Source organism: Dipodomys spectabilis, unplaced genomic scaffold (assembly GCF_019054845.1).
Source record: "Dipodomys spectabilis isolate Male_0828 unplaced genomic scaffold, ASM1905484v1 ptg000108l, whole genome shotgun sequence".
In the NCBI taxonomy this organism is placed as follows: Eukaryota; Metazoa; Chordata; class Mammalia; order Rodentia; family Heteromyidae; genus Dipodomys; species Dipodomys spectabilis.
The window spans coordinates 14884549-14898224 of record NW_024870785.1 but is presented as its reverse complement, the minus strand read 5'-3'; the positions used below and the strand labels follow the sequence as shown (position 1 = coordinate 14898224).

At 44.6% G+C, this 13676-nt stretch overlaps 1 protein-coding gene across 1 annotated transcript in view; it reads right to left on the bottom strand.

The window, feature by feature from the left end:
• Positions 1-4726: 4726 nt before the first annotated feature.
• Fam81a (family with sequence similarity 81 member A) overlaps positions 4727-13676 on the bottom strand; it is a 36920-nt gene continuing 27970 nt past the window's right edge. Inside the window, exons 4-9 of the mRNA XM_042687768.1 lie at positions 12171-12289; positions 9264-9393; positions 7253-7359; positions 6444-6579; positions 5727-5922; positions 4727-5108 (exon numbers count right to left, since the gene is read on the bottom strand). Coding sequence (XP_042543702.1) covers positions 4984-5108; positions 5727-5922; positions 6444-6579; positions 7253-7359; positions 9264-9393; positions 12171-12289 — 813 coding nt within the window. The 3' untranslated portion in view covers positions 4727-4983. The remainder of the gene's footprint in view (positions 5109-5726; positions 5923-6443; positions 6580-7252; positions 7360-9263; positions 9394-12170; positions 12290-13676) is intronic.

Here is a 13676-nt window from a genome sequence, read left to right as displayed (position 1 = left end):
AGCAGTGCCCAGACCCTGAGTTCAACCCTAGTGCCAGCGCACACACACACACACACACACACACACACACACACACACACTTTCTCTTTCTTGAGCAGGGGTGCTGGTTCTGGGGCTTGAACTTTTTCATTCAAGGCTAGTGCTCTACCACTTGATCCATAGCTCCACTTCTGGCTTTTTGGTGGTTAGTTGGAGATAGAGTCTCACAGACTTTCTTACCCCAGCTGGCTTCAAACCACAATCCTCAGATATTAGCCTCCTGCCGGTGCCTGACCAGAAAACATTTCTTACCATCTTATTTTGGCCTCCATCTCCTCTCCTGGCACTTCCTCCATCTCCTGAGTGTTGCCCTCCAAAGCACTTACCTGGTGTTTTTTATCCCCTCATTTATTTTCTTAGGTATTCACCTTTCACTATAGTGAACTCTCAATAAGGGTGGAATTTGTTGTCTGTTTTGCACTCTGCCATATCAGGGCAGAGCTGTGGGAGATCAGTATTTATTATAGCTGCCGCCTGCATCTTCTACTTTCCTGCAATGCCCACTAGTGACTTCTTGGATACTTGTTTCCTGCTCTTAAAAATAAGGGTTGAGCTGTTGAAGCATTTTTCTTGGTCCTGGATTCTCCCTCTTGTAAGTTTTATTGTTGCTCCCATTCCTGACTACAAGAAAGCAGCAAAAGCCCATGGATCTCCTAAGATTCAGGGAAGAGACGCAGTGGAACTGAACTACAGGGAGGCAAATCCATGAACATCTTTGTTCCTCTCCCCTTCTGCATCTCAGCCAGACCTTTGCTTTATTCAGGCCTCAATCAAGCTGAAGTTTCACAAGTTTGAAAATACAGCAAATAGGGCTGGGAAGGTAGGGCTCAGTGGTAGAGCGCTTGCCTTGCATGCATGAGGCCCTGGGTTCAATTCCTCAGCACCACATAAGCAAAAAGAAAAAAGCCGGAAGTGGCGCTGTGGCTCAAGTGGTAGAGTGCTAGCCTTGAGCTGAAGAGCTGAGGGACAGCGCCCAGGCCCAGAGTTCAGGCCCCATGACGGGACCAAAAAAAAAAGAAAATACAGCAAATATAATCATCAGTGATCAGGAGCAAAAGTCATCAGATACCATCCACCATTGTCTGAGACACCCACCATAAACTAATTACAATCACTGGGCCAGGAATTTAGCTCAAAAGTTCTAGGCCTCCAGTCAGGGACAAGATTGGCCTATAATCCTAGCTACTCAAGAGACTGAGATCTGAGGATCTTGGTTTAAAGCCAATCCACGTGGGAAAGTCATTGAGGGGAAGATGATCAGTCATGGGGCTTGAACTCAGGGCCTGGGTACTCTCCCTGAGCTTTTTCACTCAAGGCTAGCACTCTACCACTTTGAGCCACAGCATCATTTCTGGTTTTCTTATGGTTCATTGGAGATAAGAGTCTCATGGACTTTCCTGCCCAGGCTGGCTTTGAACCATGATCTTCAGATCTCAACTTCCTGAGTAGCTAGGATGATAGCATGAGCCACCAGCAACCCAGCTCGTGAGACTCTTTATCTCCAGCTAATCAGCAGAAGGTTGGAAGTAGAGCTGGGGCTCAAGTGGTAAAGTGCCATCCTTGAGCTCTCAAGGGACAGGGCCCAGGGCCTGAGTTCAAGCCCCAGTACCAACTCTCTTCCCTAAAGCAATTTACCAAAATTGAGCTTGTACCTCAGACTAAATTTAACAAAGCACACAGACCACATCCATGTTGGAAATGTTATTATTTTTTTTTTTAATTGCAAATTTGTGGTAAAGGAAAGAACACAGAAGCTGATTGTCCTTGTAACTTGGGGAAGCAGAGTAATCTCCGGGTTGTAGCTGGGTAACCCCTCTCCTCCCCCACAAGGTCAGGGGGCCTTGACACACACTGATGCCACCCCCTCCCCACAGACTCTGACTTGATGGGGGATGGGGGCTTCGGGGCATGAATAACTTTTTAACCCCTACCCCATCTCTCTGGATGGGGAGTCCCTGGAATAGCCCATAACATGGGGCTGGCAAAATGGGGGGGGGGCACTCTGAGAAATTCAACCGAATCACCTGTTTACATCACCCCCTGGACCACCCTGCCCTCCCCCCCACGCACCTCCTGCAGGCATCCGATATGCTGAGCCTCCCTCCATACAGACCTCAGAGGAGAGAGAAGGGAAGGGGGCATGGCTCTCTGATGTGGCTCATGCTGAATGGTGGAAACAGCCCTATGTCTGTCTATACCAGAGATAGACATAAAGAAGTATTGGCCTTTTGTCCTTGGAGTAGACAGAGATGACAAGATTTGGGCCAAGGAATGGTAAACCATACTGGGTGACACGGAGGGTCCATATAACACTTCTTCTGAATCCAAATTAGAAAAAAAAAAAAAAAAGATCAAGTGATTAAGAATAAAAGAGCCCAAGAGCTGGCAGCTCACACCTGTAATCCTAGCTAGTCAGGAGGCAGAGATCTAGAGGATCGTAGTTCAAAGCCAGCCCAGGCAGAAGTGTCCACAAGACTCCCATCTCCAAACTAACCAGCAAAAGAGCTCAAGCTAGTGCTATGGCTCAAATGGTAGAGTTCCAGCCTTGAGCAGAAAAAGCCAAGTGAGCGTGAGAAGCCCTGAGTTCAAGTCCCCCAGTACCTGCACAAAGACAAAAATAAATAAATAAAATATTCTGTACGTTACCAGCATATTTTATAGGAGTCAACAGTAAGAGCCAGTTCAATATTTCATTTTTAATTTGTCCTGAAATATAGAAAATGTTTTTATTTTCCTGAGTCCTTACAAACAGAATGACAAAAATGGGATATTTTTTTGTTTCATTTTAACATAAAAAGGAAAAGCAGTGTTGTAAATATTGGTGTGCTCACGCAGTGCCCCGCAGTGAACCATCACAGGCCAAGTTTTCCATGACTTGTTAAATATGGTGTTTGACAGAACAGCCACACTCTACTAAGTTGCTCAGAGTGAACATTTTGACAGACATAGAAATGCAAACGCTGGGCGCCGAATGGTTCATGCCTGTGATCTTAGGGGAAGCTTAGATCTGAAGATCACAGTTCAAAACCAGCCCGGTCAGGAAAGTCTATAAGACTCTTTATCTCAAATCACCAGCAAAATACCAGTAGTGGAGCTGTGACTCAAGTACTAGAGTGCCAGCCTTCAGCTGAAAAAGCCAAGCAAGAATGCAAGACCCTGAGTTCAAACCCGAGTACCAGCACATAGTCTTTAAAAATGCAATATCCATTGGATTCATGGCCCATACAAAAAGTATGAATTTCTAGTTCATTAGTAATACTGAAAGATTTGCATCTTAACATTAACCAAAACACTAGGACATTAAAAGAAAAAAAAAAAAAAAAACAAGGCTGGGCACTGGTGGCTCATACCTGTAATCCTTCCAGTAATTTCAGCCTGAAGGCTGAGAAGTGAGGATCACGGTTCCAGGCCAGCTGGGGCAGGAAAGTCTGTGAGACTCTTCTCTCCAATGAACCACCAAAAAAGCCAGAAGTAGAGCTGTGGCTCAAGTGGTAGAGCACTAGCCTTGAGCAAAAAAGCTAAGGAACAGCGCCCAGGCCCTGAGTTCAAGCCCCAGTACCAACACACACACACACATACACACACACACATATACACACACACAATGTGTATGTTCCCCCTTTTATGTAACTAGGATGCATTATCACACCTTTGACTTTGTTGGCAAAGCTTTTTATCAGGTATGGTGCTCTGGCATGATAAAACCAAGGCACAAGAACATAGTTACAGGGAGTATTTAGAAACCCCAGCACATTGCACCAATTTTGGAAATATTTGGAGACATCATAAAGTCTGAAAAATTCTCCCATTCTGTTATAATAGAAGAATCACTGGTTGTACAATAAATTGATCGTGCAGCACGACTCCAATATTAAATATATGGCTATCATTATACAGGCTGTAGATAAATCAAAAATAGTTTTAAATATTAAAACCCAGTATATCTCTAGGTGGTGATAAACATTGTGCCTCAGATGATCTAGATCTTATGTTTCCATTTGGTTTACATGGCACTCATCAATTTTTTTTAAACTATTTTCATTACATAAATGGTAGGCTTTTTGTTCTTGTTTAAAGTGTTAAATCTCTTCTTCTTTACAAAACACAGAAGATTTACAGGAAGATAATCAATATACAAAACACACACAGAACAGCAATTAAATCCAAACATGGCCTCAAAAATTGAATTCTATTTGGGAATATTCTATTAATTTAGGGAAAGGAGCAACACAATCCTGTGGCATCTCCTTTTGTTTCTTCGTTTAAAAAAATTCTCCACAACATTTTTTTTTTCCAAAATAGCAAATTGTCTTGGCTAGAGCATCAGGCATTGAAAATCAATGAAGTCTTGTTGATCCTAAAATAAATAAGATTAAAACCTTTCAAAATCTGATGGGAGCCAGGTGGCACCAGAGGCTCACACCTGTAATCCCAGCTACTCAGGAAGCTGAAATTTGAGGATGAAATTTGAAGCCAGCCCAGGCAGGAAAGTTTGGGAGATTCTTATCTCCAATGAAACATCAAAAAGCCAGAAGTGGAGCTGTGGTTCAAGTGGTAGAGCACTACCTGGAGCAAAAAAAAAAAAAAAAAAAAAAGCTCAGGGACAGTGTCCAGGCCCTGAGTTCAAGTCCCAGGTCCGGCACACACACACACACACACACACACACACACCAAAAAAAAAAAAAAATCTGACAGGGATGAAGGAGCTCCACTGAATTCAAAGAAGTCAAATCAAGTGGTAAAAATTGTATATCATATATTTATACAGAAAAAAAGAGGTGTTTCCAAGACTCAAACATCAAGACGACCCATGAAAACATATTTCTTGGCAAATGCACGCCATAGACAGGACAGTCCTGAATGCAGAGGCGGCCTGGCTACTAGGGGATCAGGGCCCAAGCCTCACTAGCAAAACCATCTCTTCGGTCCCTGGCTGAGCTTTGTTCACATGGGCGCGTCCGGCTTCTGCATCTGTTGAATTTGCTTCTGTAGCTGGTCCTTATCCAGTTTCATCCTGGCCTCGAGAACTTGCCTGAGGGATCCTATGCTTTCGTAAATGGCTGTAAACCCTTCAAGAAAAGAGAAATTTCAAAAGAGTTAGTGTTTGAAAAGGAATACGTTAAGCCCAGCACTGGTGGCTCACGCTGATAAAATCCTAGCTACTCAGAAGGCTCAGATCTGAGGATCGTGGTTTGAAGTCAGCCTGGGCAGGAACGTCCATGAGACTCTTATCTCCAAGGAACCACCAAAAAGCCAGAAGGAGAGCTGTGGCTCAAGTTGCAGAATACCAGCCTTAAGCAAAAAGAAAAGGTCAGGGACAGCATACAGGCCCTGAGTTCAAGCTCCAGGACCAGCAAAAATTAAAAAATAAATAAATAAAGTAAAAGAGGGTGTGTGGGGGGTGGGGGGCTTGGAAGATGGCTCAGTGGTAGAGTGCTTGCCTTGCATGGCTGAGGCCCTGGGTTCAAGTCCTCAGTACCACATAAGCAGAAAAAGCCGGAAGTGGCGCTATAGCTCAAATGGTAGAGCGCTAGCCTTGAGCTGAAGAGCTGAGGGGCAGCACCCAGACCCAGAGCTCAGGCCCTGCAACCAACAAAAAAATAAAAGGAAGGAGGGAGGGAGGGAGGGAAGGAGGGAGGGAAGGAGGAGACAAAGAAGATAAAGCAAGTGTTTTGTTTGGGACCTACCGGCATTCACTTCTGCTTTCATTTCCTTTATGTCTTCATTCATCTGGAGCTCCAGCTTGCTGATCCGCCCCTGCACCTTCTCTTCCTCCTGCTTGGTCCTGTGTCCTTCCATATTCTTCTTTTGACTCTCTTCGATTTTGTCAAGCCTGGCTGACATCTGGCTGAGCTTCCTCTCCATGTCCCTTTCACTGGCTCCCTGAGGGGCCCGGAAAGAATTACACTCGGTTATTAGAAACACAGTCTACACAGTGTTGCCAGGCACTGGGGGCTCACACCTATAATTTCAGCTAATCAGAAGGCTGAGACCTGAGTTCAAAGCCAGCCCTGGGCAGGAAAGTCTATGAGACTCTTATCTCCAATTAACTACCAAAAACAAAATGCTGGAAGTGGTGCTGTGGCTCAAATGGCAAAGCACTAACTAACCTTGAGGAAAAGAAGCTCAGGGATAACACCCAGGCCCTGAGTTCAAGTCCCAGAACTGGCAAGCAGTCATGCACACACACACACACACACACACACACACACACACACACACACACACACACACAAATGTGAGCCATGAAAACAGATTCAAAGGCAAGAAATAATTGCCTGCTTAATTTAGGTGGTTACAAATAAATTAATGGTCAGTTGCTAGGTATGGGTCAATCTTGTAGCCGCCCCCCCCCCCCCCCCACTGGATATAACTGCTAATCATTGGCAAACATCAATACCTACGCTGTTTTCCTTTATAACTAAAGAAAGCTGATCTATTTTCTGTAAAAGTTCTTTTTCTATCCGTTCTTGTTCCTGTTGCAACCAACTCCGTGCAGATAAAATCTGGTTACTGAGTTCTTCAACTGTACCTTTAAATCTAAAATAAGATGATAAAATAAAATGAGAAGCAGATAAACAAGTTGATTGTTAAATGAATTTTAGGTAACATCGAACAACTTCAATATATGTCTATTGGGTTTTTGGTGACTAATACATATACTTGTATAAAACCCTGTCCCACCAAAAATGACATTTATGTTTTCTAGGATTGCCCTTGGCACTAAGTTGGGAAGTGTGGAGGCCAGGAGGATAAAAAAGAAAAGAACGTGATGATTTGAGCACTAGTTGCTCATGCCTGTAATCCTAGCGACTCAAGAGTCTGAGGTCTGAATATCACAGTTCCAGGACAGACAAGCAAGGAAGTGTGTGAGACTTTTATTTCCAATTAAGTCCCAAAACGCCAGAAGTGGTGTTTATCTGAATAATTTCTCCATCATTTGATCCAAGTTGAGCCAAGTTATCCTTTGGCAAAAATATCCTCTGTGTGTGTGTGTGTGTGTGTGTGTGTGTGTGTGTGTGTGTGTGTGTGTGTGTGTGTGTGTGTGTGTGTGTGTGTATGTGTTCTAACAGATTATCTCAGGTGATTTCAGATAGGGTGCATTCCATCAGATCACATGATGTTGGGAGGAAAAAAAAAACCCAACCTATAGTGTGGCATAAAGTCAGAGTTTATACAATCGACAACTGGTTTTAATGAACAGATTCCTTACTTAGTATCCAAAAGCTGAAGCTGGTGATTACTGTCTCGGTGAGACATCTTCAGTTTGGTGCTCTGCTCTGAGATCGACAAATCCACTCTGTTCAAAAGCTGAGAAATCTGGAAGAGAAGGTTTGTTCGTAAATATCACACCTCAGGAAAACATCTCATAAGCTCCATGTGAACCAATGGCAGCAAGATCCAACTCAGTGAGTTCATTATGAATTCACCTCGTGTTTCCACTTCCATTTTCCTATTTAAACCCCCATGAAAAGCCAAAGCTGGGCGCTCTGCCAAAACACTGCACACCCTCAGCCCTAAACTTCACACTTCCCTAGCAAGGGGGCCACAGTGCTGCCCAGGAGCAGCTCTTCAATCAGTTGGCATGAACCAAGTCATCTTTACCATCGCTGTGGCTACAACTCACAAAGAGTTCAATTTCAGTCACTTACAAAAATCCATCCTAGCCGGGTACCTGTGGCTCACACCTGTAATCCTAGCTACTCGGGAGGCAGAGATTTGAGGATCATGGTTTGAAGCCAGCCCAGGAAGAAAAATCTGTGAGACTCTTATCGTTAGTTAACCAGCAAAAACAACAAAAAAAGTGGAGTTGTGGCTCAAGTGGTAGAGTACCACTTTGCCTTGAGCAAAAAAAGCTAATTGACAGAACCCAGGCCCTAAGTTCAATCCCCAGGACCACCATCCAGGTGACAGATTTAGTCTATATCAAGTCTATTCAGCAGTGAAGACCCCTGTACCCTTCCCTGGTCCTTTCTCCCACTGCCTACCCATGTCTCTTGGCTTTTGACCAAAACTCATGTGAAGTGTTCACATTTTCCACAAGAACTACAATGGTCCAGACTTGTGACATTCATCCTATTCAGAACAAAGAACAAAGCATGTGTCTGATGGTTTTCTGTATTTTACTTGGCTGGGTTGCAGGCAAACAAGATTTCCTTAAGATTTCTTTGCATTTATTTTCTGGTATAATAATTGTAGCCTTACCTGTTCTTTAAAAACAAAAAGGACCTATCTTTCAATTTTTTCCTCATAGTTTTTTTTTTTTTGTCGGTCGTGGGGCTTGAACTCTGGGCCTGGGCGCTGTCCCTCAGCTCTTCAGCTCAAGGCGAGCGCTCTACCACTTGAGCTACAGCGCCACTTCCGGTTTTCTGGTGGTTTATTGGAGATAGGAGTCTCACGGTCTCTCCTGCCCGGGCTGGCTTTGAACTGCGATCCTCAGATCTCAGCCTCCTGAGTAGCTAGGATTACAGGCGTGAGCCACCAGCACCCGGCTTCCTCATAGTTTTATAGTATCTAATTTTGTTTTTTATATCAGTAGCTTCAAATCTTTACTGGAGGTAGTTAAGAGATAAGTTTATTCCTCCCTCCCTCCCTCCCTTCCTTCTTGCCTGCCTTCCTGCCTTCCTCTTTCTTTCTTTCTGTCTTTCTTTCTTTCTTCCTTCCTTTCTTTCTCTCTCTCTTGTGTTAGTCCTAGGGTTTGAACTCTGGGTCTGGGTGCTGTCCCTGAGCTTTTTTGCTCAAGGATAGTGCTCTATCACTTGAGCCACAGCTCCACTTCTGGCTTTTTGGTGGTTAATTGGCGATAAGAGACTCTCAGGCTTTCCTGCCTGGGCTGGCTCCACACTGCGATCCTCACATCTCAGCCTCCTGGGTAGCTAGGATTATAGGATGCCACTGACATCCAGCTAGGAGATGGTTTTAGAGGTGAAATTTACAATTTGGGGGATATAATAATTGTCGTAGGAATCAGGGGGAAATAATCTTCACAATTAGAACTGCACTGAAAAAATTTTTTGGTAATTTGGTTGTTGGATTCAGGAAGGGAACTCCAAAGAAAGAGGAAAAGGGAGAAGGAAAATGAGATGTTTATGAGTTTTTTTGATTTGCATAAACCCATGCTGGGGGCCTCAGCCCATTTCTCCTGCATGAAATATTCCATGTCATGATATTCTTCGCTGACAATCAATTCCCCGCTTTTAAAAGCTACCTGAAACAGGCCTCACCTGTCCTTCGGCATCTTTGATTTTCGTTTCCAAGATCAGTTTGGCAGCTTGTTGCTCCTTGTTCAAATGCTGGAGACCTTCGTAAGTGGTCTTGTGTTCGGCTGAAAGTCTAGCTATGCTGGCATCACACCTGTGCAGGAAACAGTGAAGCTGCTTCTTGTGAAAGGGTTAACATACGCACAAAAGCTGCCTGACAGACTAGGAAGCGCAAAGCCCCATTCAGACAAACTGTACAGTCCTTCAGATTTTGTAAATGTGTGTGTGTGTGTGTGTGTGTGTGTGTGTGTGTGTGTGTTCACACATGCGCAGTCCCAGGACTTGAACTCAGGGCTTTGTACTCTTGCTTAGCTTTTGCACTCGAGGCTAGCACTCTACCACTTGAGCCATAGCCCCACTTCCAGGTTTCTGGTGGTTAGTTGGAGATGAGTCTCACAGACTCGATCCAGGAAGGCTGGCTTTGAACTGATCCTCAGATCTCAACCTCCTGAGTAGCTAGGATTACAGGCGTGAGCCACCAGTATCTAGCTTCCATCAAGCTTTTTAACAAGGTTCGAGAGCTTTCACAGAGTTGCCCTCCATTCGATATCATAATCAAGTGAAAATTATTCCAGGAGTATGGGTTCATTTTGACAACAGGAAAGCAATAATCTAATATGCCAAAATAGGCCAAGCCACCGTTAGCACCTCAGTACATGGAGAAAAAGCATTTGACAAATTCCCACATTTCTCTCCCTACCCTCTAGAAGTGCTAGAGTTTGAACTTAGGGCCTTAGAGTTGCGTAGCATTCTTTCTTGGCTTTCCTGCTCAGGGATGGTGCTCTACCACTTGGGCCACACCTTCAGCCCTGGTTTTTGTTATATAGCTCAAGTGGTAGAGTGCCAGCCTTGAGGTGAAAAAAGAAAGCTAAAGGATAGCATCCATGCCCTAAGTTCAAGCCCCAGTGCCAGCACCAAAAAGAAAAAACTTTTAAAATTCATACTCCTTTAAAACAATTATATAATCAATGCAAGAAAGTCAAACTTCTGCCAGAGTTTTTATTTCACATATATTCATGTCAACCATCAAAGTCTCATTAGGATTCCAAGGAAAGACAAATATAGCCACAAAACAAAGCAAAGCATATCTGGTGCTCATAATAAACATTTTTGATGGATTTTGGGTAACATTTGTTACAGAAAGGAACAAGTTGACAAGAAAAGAATGACAACTTCAGAAAAACTGAAGAATGTACGATCCCTGAACATATTTCAAGCTGGCTTCTCTACTTTGTATTAGATCCAGTGTCATAAGAATAATTGGAAGTTGGGAGCTGGTGGCTCATGCCTGTAATCCTAGCAACTCAAGGAGGCTGAGATCTAAGGATCCAGATTCAAAGCCAAACAGGGTAGGAAAGTCTGTGAGAACTCTTATCTCTGATTAACCATCTAAAAAAGCAGAAGTGGAACTATGGCTCAAGTGGTAGAGCACCAGCCTTGAGCAAAAAAGTTAAAGGGCAGAGCCCAGGCCCTGAGTTCAAGTCCAGGATCTAGCATACATAACACACAAATCCAACAATAACAAAAACCTCGCTTTTAGTCACATATACCTAGCATTGAAGACCCTAATCCTGGAGTCTGCACACATACACCCTGCTTCAACCCATCCTCTCCTTTCTTCCACCCTGACTCTTTGCAAGGACTCTTGGGTCATCAAGGGCTGATTTCTTGAGCCCATTCACTCCACAAACAAGAATGTGTGGCTGCACCTGCCACAGAGGAACAGCAGGGGGCAGGAGAGGCCCATACGTGGCATAGATCATTAACTCTGGACTGTCCTTGTGCAGGAAGTGGTTTGTGAAGAAACCCTAAGTTCAAGCTCCATTAGCACCCAAAATAAATATTTTTTAAGTCCAACTCTGTATTGTTTGATTCAGTAAAATACGATCACCTTACTAAATGGCACACTAGTGGAGGGAGCTTTCTCTCATTTTCCTCCAGCAAAGACAGAGCCAGCTCCAGAAACCCAAGAAATCGTGGCAGAACCACCACCAAGTCAGACTCTACTACCAACCTTTATGGGTGAAATGAGAATGGATAGAGCAAAAAGAAGTTGGGAGCTAGCTGCTGCAGGCTCACGCCTGTCATCCTAGCTACTCTGGGGGGCTGAGATCTGAGGATCTTGGTTTGAAGTCAGCCTGGGCAGGAAAGTCTGTAAGACTCTTATCTCTGACTAACCAGCAATGGAGGTTAATTGGCTCTGTCCTTGTAACTTTTTTGCTCAAGGCTGGTGCTCTACCACTTGAGCCATAGCTCCATTTCCACCTTTTTAGTCTGTGAGACTCTTATCTCCAATGAACCACCAGAAAACCAGATGTGGTGCTGTGGCTCAAAGTGGTGGAGAGCTAGCCTTGAACAGAAAAGCTCAGGGATAGCACCCAAGCCCCATGACTGACAAAAAACACCTGTAATCTAGCTACTCAGGAGGCTGAGACCTGGCAGTTCACAGCCAGCCTGCATAGAAAAGCCTTTAAGAGTCCATTTTCAAATAATCAGCAAAAAGCTCGGCTAGAGGCATGACTCAGGGGGTAGAGTACCAGCTGTGACCAAAAATCTGAGCAAGTACAAGGCCTTGAGTTCAAATTTTACTACCCCCTCCCAAAAAAAAAAGAAAAAATGAAAGACTGTAGGGTGCATGATTAAGGGGTCATTATTGTATTCCCCACTAAAATGTTGTTTATAGGAAACAAAAGTGCTGTTCATTGTTGTTGTCGCCGTTTAGGTTTTTCAAGACAAGGTTCTTCTCTATAGCCCAAGGCTGGCATTGAACTTGAGATCCTCCTGCCTTAGTTCCCCCAGTGCTAGGATGACTGGTTTGTACCAACATGAGAAACATCTTAATAAGCAGAAGCGCCCGACACCGAGCCCTACCGTGCCACTCTTCCTCGGAGATCTCCCAACCCCGACAGCTGGCGCAGCTCCAGGGTCTTTAAGGCAGAATTCGTTCCATAGCTAATATTGTCCCTGGCACGGATCTGTTCCTGGAGGACCTGGGCGACAGCAAAACCACACAGGGGGTTGTTTTGTGCATTCATAGACAACCACAGAAGCATGGTGTGCGCGCGCTCATCCTGGGGCTTGAACTCAGGGCCCAAGTGCTGTCCCGTAGCTTTTTTTTTTTTTGGTCAGCCATGGGGCTTGAACTCTGGGCCTGTGCGCTGTTCCTCAGCTCTTCAGCTCAAGGCTAGAACTCCACCACTTGAGCCACAGCACCACTTCTGGCTTTTTCTGCTTATGTGGTGCTGAGGAACCGAACCTAGGGCCTCATGCATGCGAGGCAAGCACTCTACCACTGAGCCACCTTCCCAGCCCTTCCTTAGCTTTTTTGCTCAAGAGTTTCACTGACTTTCACCCCTAGGCTTTGAACCATGGTCCTCAGATCTCAGCCTCCTGAGTAGCTAGGATTACAGGGGTGAGCCACCAGCATTGGCACAAAAGCTTCTTTTTTTTTTTTCCACTTTGGGAAAAAGAATTTATAACCTGGGCCAGGGTTCAGGCTGAATGGTTGAACCAAATGAATGCCTAGCTTTCCTCTAGGTGATTTGGGTGGCTGTGAACTGCCAGGTCTCCGCCTCCTGAGTAGCTAGATTATTTTTTGTCAGTCATGGGGCTTGAACTTGGGGCTTGGGTGCTATCCCTGAGCTTTTCTGCTTAAGGCTAGCTCTCTACCACTTTAAGCCACAGCACCACATCTGGTTTTCTGGTGGTTCATTGGAGATTAATCTCCCTCCTAGGGCCCCTGACGGCTAGCACGTGAAAACTTGTACCATTTATTCGGGAGTGACATGGTGACTAGCCCGCCATCTTGTCGACCTCCAGCCCATGCAGGAGGTTATCTGAGCATGTTCTGCTTATCTGCCTGTGACTGCATTTCTAGGAATCATGGTTGGTAATGCTTCCCCAAACAAACAAGGAAGCCAATTCAAGGTGATGTAATTTTGCGGACATCAAATGGTTTTGTGTTCCTGTTCTTAATGACTTATGATTTTCTTTTGGTTATTTTTTTTTGGGGGGGGGGAGTTGCTTATACATTCACAAAAAGTACACTTACAGCCAGGTACCAGTGGCTCACGTCTGCAATCCTAGCTACTGAAGAAACTGAGATTTGAAGATCACACTTCAAAGCTAACCGCAGGCAGGAAAATCCATGAGATGCTTAACTCCACTTAACCACCAAAAAAAACAAAAAACAAAAAAATGCTGAAAGTAGAGCTGGGGCTCAAGTGGTAGAGTGTCAGGCTTGAGCACAAAAGCTCAGGAACAGCACCTAGGCCCTGAGTTCAAGCCCCACAATGGCCACACACATCTTAAAAATTAAAAAGTGTATTTAGGCTGGGAAGGTGGCTCAGTGGTAGAGTGCTTGCCTCACATGCATGA